Genomic DNA, 12,072 nt, shown 5'->3' on the forward strand with positions numbered 1-12,072 from the left:
TCCAATAAAACTTACTGTTGACTTACATACAATACTTCATGCAAAATTTGTGAGCATATTTATATGATTTATCTTCGCACCAGATGTCAAACGTCTACCTAAAATATGTCTCCATCGTCAGAGCCCTGATCTATTGAGGTATTAATCACCTCTGAAACGTCGGCCAGTTTGTACGAGGCTACACGCGCAGCACCGCAGGAGAGAGAGAGAGATCTTCGTCGTATCGCGTCACGACTGATCTTATATTACGCCTTACACCAGCAGATTGCGACATACGGCCTTCTCTCTTTGTCACGCCCATTCCAGGTTCATCTGCACCACAAGGAATATTTTATCACGAAAAAGACGAATCATTTTCTTTGTTTCATGAGAACAGGCTCTGGCTGTCCTCCTCAGTCTTGAAGCTAACAACTGAATCCCAACATAACACAGGTAAGAATCTGATTTAAAAAAGTCGAACCCTTGTGAAAAATGATTATTTATTTAAAATTACCTAGAATCTAAGCAAATCAAGTTGTCACTAACATATAATTCTCTGCGTGTGATTAAAAAATGTAATCGATTTATTGCAAATGTTTGAGGAGCTGACTTTAGAAATTTGAGCGCAGAGAGATTCAGGGCCACGCAGTTACCGGTTAGGTATTCATTTTCCCTAAATGCTGTACGTATCTGCATTTACAAATAAGAAATTAATTATATTCCATAACAAGAGTTATAAATACGAAACAGTCATGAAATGAGCAAATGTGCTGTAATTTTTTAATAAGTTCTCCAGGGCACGAAAGGAAGTGACTAGAATATACCCCTGACATGAAAAATCAATCTCTGGTGCACCTGCTCTGACGAACTTATAAAGCCACCACTAACGACAACAACACCACGATGACTTCCGTTTTACTTTCCATGTTTAACGGCGAACGTTTGATAAATAATGAATACGATAATACATCCGATAAGTAAATATAACAAATATGTGGAAAATGGGAGTTTGGTTCTATCTTTCCGCGCTCGAAAGGCTACAGATAGCTCGTATCTCACTGACTCGGTAGTGTTATGAACTGATAAAACACTGGAGTATAATTTACCACCAACTAAGCGTCCAACTTCAGTTCACAATAGCCAGCCGCGAGCGGTAGTGTGTACGTGCTTACGCTCCTGAACACCCCGAACAAGACAGTGTTCAGAAAAGCTCAGTGTTCTCAGGTACGGTCGCTAAGATGCCTTCACATTGTAATTGGTTTAATAACATTATCGTTTATTATTCTAAGAAACATACGGAACGTAAATACGCTGTTTTAATTAATACACTCAAACTCGTTTAAAATATATAATAAAATTCAGGTCAATACACAAAACTTTATTTAGATGTTAAAATTTAAAATTTAAATGTTAAAATTTTAAATTTGCGCCATTCATCACTATAAGGATGTTACAATAGAGCGCTTTCATTCACTTCACAACATGTTTCGATGTAATACATCATCTTCAGGTGTTGTCTTTTAAAACTATTTTATATTATAATGCATGTCTTTCAATATATTCATTATTGTAGCATGCATTTTAATATAAAATAGTTTTAAAAGACAACACCTGAAGATGATGTATTACATCGAAACATGTTGTGAAGTGAATGAAAGCGCTCTATTTTAACATCCTTATAGTGATGAATGGCGCAAATTTAAAATTTTAACATTTAAATTTTAAATTTTAACATCTAAATAAAGTTTTGTGTATTGACCTGAATTTTATTATATATTTTAATCAAAAAACACAAACATGACGCATGTAAACCTCAAACTCGTTTATTTCCTTTAGATGGACAACCTTTCAGAGGACCTGCTTATTGAACTGGAATGTCCTATCTGCATGGAGTACTTGCTACCACCAATTGCAATGTGTGGTAATGGCCATAACGTATGCAACGCCTGCAAATCTAAACTCCAGGATTGTCCTATTTGCAAGAGAAAATTCACAGACGTGAAAAACAGAAGTCTTGAAAACATATGCAGGAAAGTAAAATTACCTTGCAAATACACTAAAGACGGATGCACAGAGGCGTTTTCTATAGATACTATCAGTAAGCACCAATCAGAATGTCCCCACGGCCAATACAAGTGCCCTTTCGTTATCGCTTCTCTGGAATGTTCCTGGGAGGGACCTATTGCTGATATGAAGGATGACATTAGAAGCGAACATGTGGAAACTGGAGACTACAGGGACGTACTCGGACTACACTACGCTAGGCTGCCAAACTTCGAAACGTCGTCCGCTTGGTGTCAAGCTCTGTTCGCGATGAACGAGGTGTTCTTCAGACTGTCTGAAGTCATCGACGGCTTCCTTTACTCCTGTGTTTTCTACGTAGGGCCAAAGGCCAAAGCTTCCAAGTACAATTACAGACTGACAATCAATAATACAGATGGGAGAGGCTGTGCTTCTATGTGTCATGAAACTTCTGGATTTGAAAGCGACACGAAGGAGGTGTTTCGAAACGGAAATTGTGCTGTATTTCATTGTGAATTCGCAAAGACGTGTGTAAATGAAGACAATGAACTGGTATTGGAAGAAGAAATATTCAGCTCTTCTTAACTTTGGAGAAGAAAAAAAACTTGTTCACAATATCTACTGACTTAATAAGAACGTGGACAAGGCATGTAGCATGCGTTGATTTGAAAATCTAGTTAAAGACGAGTCGATAATTATTAACAGTTGCTACATTCTGACTGTCACCTGATACTAAGCACAAATTAGTTTCCTGATGACAATGCGAAGTGCATCACTGCACGCGTAGATGATTTCACAGGCGAATGTTTAAAAAATTTACATCCCGGCGTGCGCTTGATTTTAGTCATGAACGAAGGTTTTAAGTGTTCGAAAATTTGTAGGGAAGAAGCCACTTGAAGTTCATCTTAAAAAAGTATAATCGAGACTGAAGCACATCTGAAGTTCCGACTCCATGAATGTGGCAAGGAAGTTTTTGAGGTTTCTGAAAGGAGTACGTCCGTGCGCCACGCCATTACGGTAAATTCCTTCACAGTTCATTACTCCAGTGTTACGATAGATATCGCCATTAGCTTCCTTAGGGTTCAGTTTTATACTGGAGTTCTGCATAGCTCAAGAACGGAGTTTCAAGATGTTATATTTTGAATTGTAAATTGTTCCCGTATTAATTTAAAAGAAAGTTATAAAATGTTCTTCTGTGGAATGCGAAAAAGGGTACATAAACTTTAACATACACGAGAGTATAAATATTATTAAGTCATCAAGGTTCTGGATTCGTTGTAATATCACGTTGACGCCATTGCAAGAATCGGAAAGGTTTCTGAGTTCTGGTCCCTATTTAGCAAGGTGCGTTGATGATGTTTAGAACTGTCGGTACGGGAAATGTGCTGGATGCAGGGGGTACGAAGGGTAGTAACCCCTACCAGTTTCGAAGTCGCTGGATGCATCTGTCACTGAGCTAGAGCGTTGTAAACTGGGGTTGCCGTTGGGACTCTGGTCCTATGGGGCCGACTGGGACAATGGAACCGATGGGTAATCTAAAGTAGTCGCCATAATATTGTGATTTGGCGACGGACGCTTGTACCAGAATTGCCAAGAAGCAGTTTAAAGCGACGATCTGTCAAATAACACTCGTATTTAATTCGTACCGATTTAAAGCAATACTTGTGCCTGACTGAAAGTCCCCTCACAGAAAATGAACTAAGCGTGTCCCGCTGTAACTTTATAGCGGATAGTGTACAACATTTCGGTTTGCCAACTGTGAGTTTCTTCAGCTACTCCAGTGCTGAATGCTGCGATAGTAATTGAAACGTAAACGAAACATTAATTAATTAGGCTGCCTGTTAAATCATATAATTCATAAGATGATTATTTGTTATAAAGCACTGAGCATAAAAGGTCGCATTTTATAAAAATTATACTTAATGTAATATAACACTGAACGTTTAATCTAAATTAAGTTACTTGGCTTAATATCCACTGACCTAAGTTGAGGTTGCCGTTGTTGGTCCAACGGTGAGCCGTGGTTGCGTCTTGTGTGCCTGGATTATTGTAAACGTCCACGTTGCGTTTTCACAATACACAACACGAGTTTTAAACATGTTATGGAGCACCTTCCAAAATGCATTATATAATGTCGAAATGAATTCTTGATTATTTCTGTAACATCCTGACTCATTTAGCCTACCATAAATGTGCATCCTGTCAATGAATATGTCATTTGCAACTGTAAGTCAACACGATTTAAAAAAAAAAAATTGTTTCGTACAAAATTCATAGTACTTCTCAGTTTCCTTAACGTATTTGCATAGATGTATCACAAATATATGGTTTTATTTTTGTTAAAATTTGTTTTAAACCCGCCATGTGTGTATCACTAATGTAAGTTTTAAACATTATTTTCAAATCAAATTAAATTTTATAATATTCCTGTACAAATCTGCAGCGTTAATATTTATTTTAGTATTTGTTTTAAAACTACTACCCAAACACTAGAGTCAATGCAAAGTCGTTATTTTAAAGAAGCCTCGAATCAGTGAACTTTATTTCAAATAAATTCAAAGCAAAAGATTTCATTACTTCTCAGTAGCGTATTTTTAAGTCCAATGGCATTTTTATCATATTACTTCAAAATATATTTTTATAATACGTTTTTCATTCTAAATTGGTGAATCAAATATTTTTCGAACATTCTAGAAACAGCCATCTTGAATAGATCTACACGGAAATTACGAATTATAAACGGCCCAATTGCACAAACGATTCGGACGATGTCTTTCTGGATGTGTACACTGATAAAGAAATGATGATAAACAAGTGACCTTATAAAGCAAGTTACAAAGAGAATCCCTACCCTTATCATACACGATTACACAACGCGTACAACCACTTGCACTCAACAGGATGGACTGACTCACTGCCACCTCTATCTACAATGACGTAAGCACCCCAGTCCATGGTTACTCGAATATTATTCACGACCGTACACCTGATTCCTTGTAGCGCGTTTCATGATTTTAAATATACTTTTCGATCGAGTATGAGAGTTAATTCAAGCATTGGATGGATCGAGAATTATTTAACGACGCTGTATCAAATTACTCCGCCCCCTACATTTTAGATCGTTTGATTTGTTATTATAGCAGAATAAGAAATTAATTTTGTCTTAGCGCGCTACATAATACGACGTAATCATCATAATACGCCATGATTCTTTTTTATCACATCAATGCCTTTCAAGACTCCACGCATTTCTTCGGTATTACACAGGATAAAACTAACTTTAAAATCTTTGAGGTTTTCATAATGCTGTTTCTCGTCGTTACAAAGTAAAATGTTTATTTCCGCGAATACTTATGCTCTGTATACTACGCAAACACTAGCACTTGCAAAATCCTGCTATTGGAAACGCAAAAAAATGTACGTGGTCCTAGACGTTTAAAATATTTTAAATCCCTACAAAATTCCAAGATTGTCCCACACCTTATTGCAACTGACGCAGTGATCAGAAACCTAAAACATCTTGAAGATGCTGTCTTCCCAGCCATCGATGAGTATCGCCCTGATGATGGAGGCAGAAAGGACCTCCGAAACGCCGGCAAACTTCTACCAGACTACACGGCGCAACGACCCTGAAAACAGAAATCTTCGTTCTCACCGCCATGATGGCCTGAAATCCTAGAGAAACAACTTTCCTACTTATCTGGACAAATTTGTGAGAGTTGTCGGCCATACGTTTTCGTGTGAGTATGTACATGTTCTTTCACGCTAAAACAATCGACAGCTGTTAGAACGACACCCGTGAGCCTTATCAAACGTGATAACGAATCACGTGACCAGAAGTCGACGAGTTGTCAACGCTGGCAGTCAAGACTGCACATAAACTCGGGCTAAAACGCAGAGGCTAGCAGCCAGACTTGTCTCAGCTTTGTTTTACATCATTGAACGTCAGGTGAGTAACTATTTAATAGAGAAACTTTTCGAATATGCTGTACCTTTTAAGCTAGTCGAAATATGATTACTAACTTCAACAGAATTGTATTTTTTTTTGGGCGATTAAATCAAGGAGGATGAAGAGAATGGAACATGTAGCATGCATAGTAAGATGATAATCTCATTCAACAGAAATTTCTTAATATCAATAACGGAATGTCCTTACTTCCCTTCCATATTTGGTGTTCTCTTCAATCACGTGACAATCACAACGGGAATGGGTGTGCATTGAGTCAGAGGGATTTTGCCCAAGGAAAGGTTCCCAGAAACTATAGTATGTCAGTACAGAGCGGGGATTATGTACAGAGTAAACCTCGTTATCTAAAGTCGAGCTTACACACTGTTCTGTTCACAGGTCCATAGTTCATTTTCAAGTTACCTGTGTTTTTCACACAATATAGCAATTTTTCTGTGGTGTGTCTTGCTTTGTTGCGATAGGCTCGTCGTAATCTTTCCCAGAACAAAAATTACTGGCGACATTGTTTCAGCGTTCCGAAGCTCCAGGCAACAAAGGCTCCAGGTTTTCTAGATGTTAGAGGTAGGGTGATGTGGTTGGTCAGCTGTACCCTACTGGTTCTGAAACTCCATTGTTCTTACAATAGACTCTTGTGATGACTGTAACAGTCTGGGTCCGGTAACATCTGAATCCATTGGATACTTAACAAAGACCTTGCAGTGGAGTGTTGCGTACTTGATTTGTTTGTTAGCCGGATGATTCTTTTCAAACTGGTAACCGTAATTCTTTTTTTTTTTTTATTCATGAAGATCCGATCAAGATGGACACACTGTCCGAGGACTTCTTGAAGGAGTTGGAGTGTCCTGTATGTTTGGAGTACATGATGCCTCCTATCACAATGTGTGAGAGCGGACACAACATCTGTGACTGTTGCAGACCTAAACTGGACAAATGTCCGACGTGCAGACAGCCATTCTTGAACGTGAGGAATAAAGCTCTCGAGAACGTAGCCTGGAAACTGCAATATCCGTGCCGTTACAAGTCCACAGGCTGCTCCATGTTGCTTCAACCCAAACTAATGGACGAGCATCAACTAGCTTGTCCTTACCGTCCATATAAATGCCCGCTTTCAAAGGCAGAGAGTATCATGTGCGAATGGGTTGGCGCACTGGCGGGCCTCAAGGAACACATAGAAACAAAGCATCGGAACAGACTGACAGACATTGCACATGGAAAGGAAGTTGTCATCAGGAGATACAGAAGCGAATGCAAATTTTCGAGAGTGATTTTTGCTTATGATGAAATCTTTTATCAACAGTTTGAAGTGATTGACAACGTGTTTTATTTTGTAATCCAGCACATTGGTCCAGAAAATTACGGTTCAAAGTTTCAGTATAACTTTACATTAGAGACGTATGGAAGTTCCGAGTATGTGTCTCTGGCTTTTGTAGTTCGGAGTTGCAAAGTGGATATCAAAGACATATATCGTTCAGGGCAGTGTGTGAAACTGTTTTTTGAAACTGTCAAGAACTTCTTGAATGAAAGGGGCGACTTCAAATTCGAATTTCATATTAGGAAACTCTAGAAAGAAGGATTTGTTATAAAAAGGACGTTACCACAAATGAAGATGGCTGTCTTCTGTATTGTGGCGTCGCGTAGTATGGTAGAAGTTTACCATCGTGTCAGAGGTCCTTGCTGCCTCCATCATCAGCGCGACTTCTACCAGAACTCATGGCGCTAAAACCCAGAAGACAAGCCATCTTCCGACTCACCGTCGTGAAAACTTCAAATCCATTGTGTACTATCTTAGTTTCCCGTCATAATTTGAGGGTAATTTTTGGTAGAATAGTTTGTATGTTACTTACGTAAGGACTGGGACTAACACATGGGAAACCGGAATGGGATGTGTCTGTTTCCGTAATGACGTCACCAATTTCTTTGTCATACACCAACAGTTTCCGCCAGATAACGCCACGGGGAACGTGGTGTAAGAACGAGAAACATCATTACCCAGCAAGACGGAGCGCGTGTGCCGAGCGTTGCAGCGTTAAAGTGGCCTCGAGGTAAGTTCTGTTGATTCATTAAGTTCTAAAGTCATCCACATGCTATACACTGAAAACGACTGGGGTTCGGTTCCCGACGGGGGCAACGACATTTGACTTCGCTGTTAACGAACGGCCATAGTGGAGCTCGGTGGATAACATAAATTATTTTGAAGATAGCCGTCTTCTGGGTTATTGCGCTGTGTAGTCTGGTCGATGTTAACCAACGTTTCAGAGGTCATACTGCCTCCGTCATCAGGGCGATCTGATGACGGAGGCAGTATGACCTCTGAAACGTTGGTTAACATCGACCAGACTACACGGCGCAACAACCCAGAAGACAGAAATCTTCATACTCACCGCTGTGAGAACCTCAAGTCTTACATAAATTATTTTCGCGGTTAGTTAAGCACATTTTATTTCACGTGCAATAATTTAAAGACTTTGAAACTTCGCTACAGATCATCAATGTTATCATCAGGTATCTTGATATAGAGATTCTTCGTAATACCGTTCAGTTTTCATTTGAGGTTTTAAATCATTGTTCACTGATTCAACCAGCATCCATTATTAATTTCCTGACATTGAGTATTATTCCATTTGTTTTTGATTAATTATTCATATCACATCACTCCGACAATACGATTACATCAATGTTATATAACACATCAATAAATGTTGATACAATGAAAAACGAAGAAATGATAAGAAAATTAAAAAATTAAAAATTAGTAATTGAGTCAAGAGTTTATAACATAGACCTGATGACGGCTCTATGAAAACCGAAATATGTCGAGAATGTTCCATATGTAAATCGAGTACTCGATACGGAACAAAGGATAATATTTTAACCATCTAATTATCTTATATTACTTTATTGTGATTGACGGACAATTTTAATATATTTTAATACTATTTAATTAGTTATTATTATCCAACAGTCTCCGTGAACAGCAAGTGTCCTGGAAATATGCCAAATTCCGTGGAGAAGTTCCCGATGGATGAGGACCTAAGCAACAGTGTCCTGAAAGAGCTGGAGTGTCCTGTCTGCATGGAGTACATGGTATCTCCGATAACTATGTGCGAGAGCGGTCACAACATCTGCAACAGATGCGGACCCAAAGTGAAGAAGTGTGCCACCTGCAGACAACCTCTGCTGTCAACACGAAACTTCACTCTGGAGAACCTGGCCAAGACAATCAAGTATCCCTGTCGCAACCGGAAGACTGGCTGCGAGGAAGCATTCCCTCTCGACCAGATCACACATCATCAGACTGTCTGCCTACACAGATTCTACGACTGTCCTTTGGCGAAAGCACCGGGGAATCTGTGTCTCTGGCAAGGTCCTAGGAGTGAAATCAAGAGACACATCGACATTAACCACAAACTCAGGGTCACGGAAGCGATTGCTACGCTCTCAGTTTTTATTAAAGCGTTCAATCCCACATACAAGTATTGCAGGGTTATATATACTCTAGGAGAAATTTTCTATCAGCAGTTTGATGTCAGTGCAGATAATTTCTGTTTTGTGGTGCAGTATGTCGGACCAGAAGCGGAGGCATCCAGATATAAGTACCAGTTAACGCTTAAATCACCGTGTGGTCCTGAAAAAATTAAGGTGTCTCAAGTGACGCAAGGTGTCAAAGTTAGCACCGATGACATCCGTCAGTCAGGTAAATGTATCAAATTGCCCTACGATGTTGTCAAGAATTTCTTGGAGAATGACGACTTGAAATTTGAAATGAGCATATCTGAAGTATGAAGGACAAAAAAAAAACAAATGTTTTTGAAATAGGATGTTGTCACGGTGGTGAAGAGAACAATGTTAGTTTTCTGGGTAGTAGCGCCGTGTCGACTAATCGGTGAACACATCCGTCTCGGAGTAAGTACTACCTATAACACCAACATCGACCTGTAGATGTCTCACAGCCTGATCGAATAATTGAATGGTTAACTAACTAACACTATAAATAAGTGAATTAGTGACTGAATTATTACATTCATCATCAGACTAAGTCAGTGGTACGCAACCGGTGTGCCGCGAAATTTTCACCTCATATTATAACCATAATGAGATGAATAATTGTTTGTCTTGTTTTCTGTTCTAGACGGAAAGTCGAGAACAGAGACTTTCAAGCTACTGAGTATGGCCACTTTCTTGCAAATTAACACATTTTAACAAGCCAAAAATTAATAAAATCAATTAAATTTAAATGAAGTAAGGCGTACCAAATATCATCTAATTACGTCTCCTTTTATATAAACCAGATTAACATGCCAAAGCCTGGTTTACCCCTCATCTCAAGGTTCAGCCCGTTCGGGAATCGAACTACGAACCTGGACTGGCACACTACCCTATGTATTTTTCCACATAGCTATTAAATTCATTATAGATTTTCATAATTAGATAATTATTGATGTCTGTTTTTATTTTAAATCTGATATTTTCTCTGCTCACATCCACTGTTTGTAATTGACGATTGTATTCCACATGCAGTGGGAAACTTATTTGTATACTATAAAACAATTACATATAAAAATATGAATAAATATCTTTAAGTTTTAATGATTACACATTGTTAATAAATTTTGGATTAAACGATATGTATAAATATTTTTATTTCAAATAAAGAATATATTTAAAGTAAATAACATAATAATAAAGATGGATAATTATGAAGATCGATGGGGTCGATTTGTAAAAAGTTGTAGGGGACCAATCAGTGTCATAAACACATCAATCAGCCTTACAGTCTGTTTTTTCGTAACACATTTTTAATATCAGATATGATTAAGTGACGACGGAGTTTGTAAAATGGCTCCATCTAGAAGGAGGTATTTGAGCCCAGTTTTGGAATGTCTGAGCCTCGAATCCCCTTTCAAAGTTTATGCGAGGAGAAGAAGAAATTACCCTGGGATTCTGACCGTGTATTCTGAGGGTGTGAACAGGGTTCATCGTCCTGCTGCAATCTTAAATGCATTTTTCCTACTAAGTGGGCGTTTGCTCTTTGTTCAGCAACAGGATGTAGCACTCGTTTATCTGCTCGTCAGATAAACAGGCGTAAATGAGAGGATTATATTAAAATAAATCTTGTGTAAAGTTATGCACTGCATTCAAGTGTATTAGAATAGGATAAAATGGCTGCCTCTCGATAAGGAATTTGTTCCCGCCAGTTCGCTATGGATCTGATACGGAGGTATCTAGTACAAATGGTCGCATGGCTCAAAACGAATGCCCCGTGTGACTAACATTCCGGGGGCAAACTTTACATGGCAGGGAGTTCCAAAGTACGAGGCGCGTCCTCAAAGTAAGTTTCCCACTCGTCCCACAGCTAGCAAACCTTATATTGCGCGAAGCGACTGTGCGTACGTGATACAGCAATGACGTAGCATGGCGCATGCACTAACGGCACTTCCCGCGTTCTCACAGTAGCATCGTTGCAGCTGTTCAAGATGGAGATTCTTATTCCAGCTCCCGCCGACTGTGAAGTGCGGTCAGTGATAACGCTAGGCCGCACACGGCTCGACGGACAGCAAGTCTCCTGCAGGAGTTCAGCTGGGAGGTGTTTAATCATTCACCCTACAGCCCGGACCTCGCTCCCAGTGATTTCCATCTTTTCCTACACCTCAAGAAATTCCTGTCCGGTCAGCGTCAGCGTTTTGAGAATGACAGAGAGGCGGAGATGGTTGTCACACAGTGGTTCCAATCCCAGGCGGCAGACTTCTACGACACAGGTATTCAAAAGTTGGTCCCACGGTATGACCAATGTCTCAATTCCGGTGGCGAATATGTTGAAAAATAGCTGGACACTTGCTGTATCTGTTGCAATAAATATTTCCATGAAATTGTGTTTTGTTTCTGTAAACGGCCCCAGGGAAACTTACTTTGAGGACGCGCCTCGTATTAATACAAAAGCATATGAACTAAGTTCATAAAGCGAGTTCTTTCTTAATCGACGGACATTCTGTCGTAAGTTTGCCGGGCACCAAAGCGATGACGGAGTGACAAAAAATTACTTTCGACATTATTAAAACGGACAAACAAGATACTGTTCGCGACTGTAATCTTGAGATTTGCAAGGA

General features: G+C 39.3%; 3 protein-coding genes across 4 annotated transcripts in view; 2 read left to right on the forward strand and 1 right to left on the reverse strand.

Moving 5' to 3' along the window:
- The window catches only part of LOC110840259 (uncharacterized), a 341,537-nt gene that overhangs the window by 116,771 nt on the left and 212,694 nt on the right, over nucleotides 1-12,072 (reverse strand). Inside the window, exon 1 of one of the 2 annotated variants that reach the window (XM_022085154.2) lies at nucleotides 3,984-4,050. The exons of the other annotated variant lie outside the window; for it this stretch is intronic. The gene's annotated coding sequence lies outside the window, so the exon portion shown is untranslated. Of the gene's footprint in view, nucleotides 1-3,983; nucleotides 4,051-12,072 lie in introns of those variants that run through there. 2 annotated transcript variants of the gene reach the window in all.
- LOC147873931 (E3 ubiquitin-protein ligase sina-like) lies at nucleotides 2,582-7,906 on the forward strand. The gene is made up of 2 exons (XM_087348279.1): nucleotides 2,582-3,018; nucleotides 6,757-7,906. The coding sequence occupies exon 2, from the start codon at nucleotides 6,768-6,770 to the stop codon at nucleotides 7,530-7,532; it is 765 nt and encodes a 254-aa protein (XP_087204405.1). The 5' UTR covers nucleotides 2,582-3,018; nucleotides 6,757-6,767; the 3' UTR covers nucleotides 7,533-7,906.
- LOC110840252 (E3 ubiquitin-protein ligase siah-1-like) lies at nucleotides 7,903-10,593 on the forward strand. Its single transcript, XM_087348277.1, has 2 exons — nucleotides 7,903-8,010; nucleotides 8,931-10,593. The coding sequence occupies exon 2, from the start codon at nucleotides 8,960-8,962 to the stop codon at nucleotides 9,749-9,751; it is 792 nt and encodes a 263-aa protein (XP_087204403.1). The 5' UTR covers nucleotides 7,903-8,010; nucleotides 8,931-8,959; the 3' UTR covers nucleotides 9,752-10,593.

Source organism: Zootermopsis nevadensis, unplaced genomic scaffold (assembly GCF_977971745.1).
Source record: "Zootermopsis nevadensis isolate Lab colony 2312 unplaced genomic scaffold, Znev_1.0 Znev_ptg000012l, whole genome shotgun sequence".
Classification (NCBI taxonomy): domain Eukaryota; kingdom Metazoa; phylum Arthropoda; class Insecta; order Blattodea; family Termopsidae; genus Zootermopsis; species Zootermopsis nevadensis.

Bases quoted from the DNA above. Each gene is read 5' to 3' on its own strand.
- LOC147873931 (XM_087348279.1), top strand. From the start codon at position 6,768: ATGGACACACTGTCCGAGGACTTCTTGAAGGAGTTGGAGTGTCCTGTA.
- LOC110840252 (XM_087348277.1), top strand. From the start codon at position 8,960: ATGCCAAATTCCGTGGAGAAGTTCCCGATGGATGAGGACCTAAGCAAC.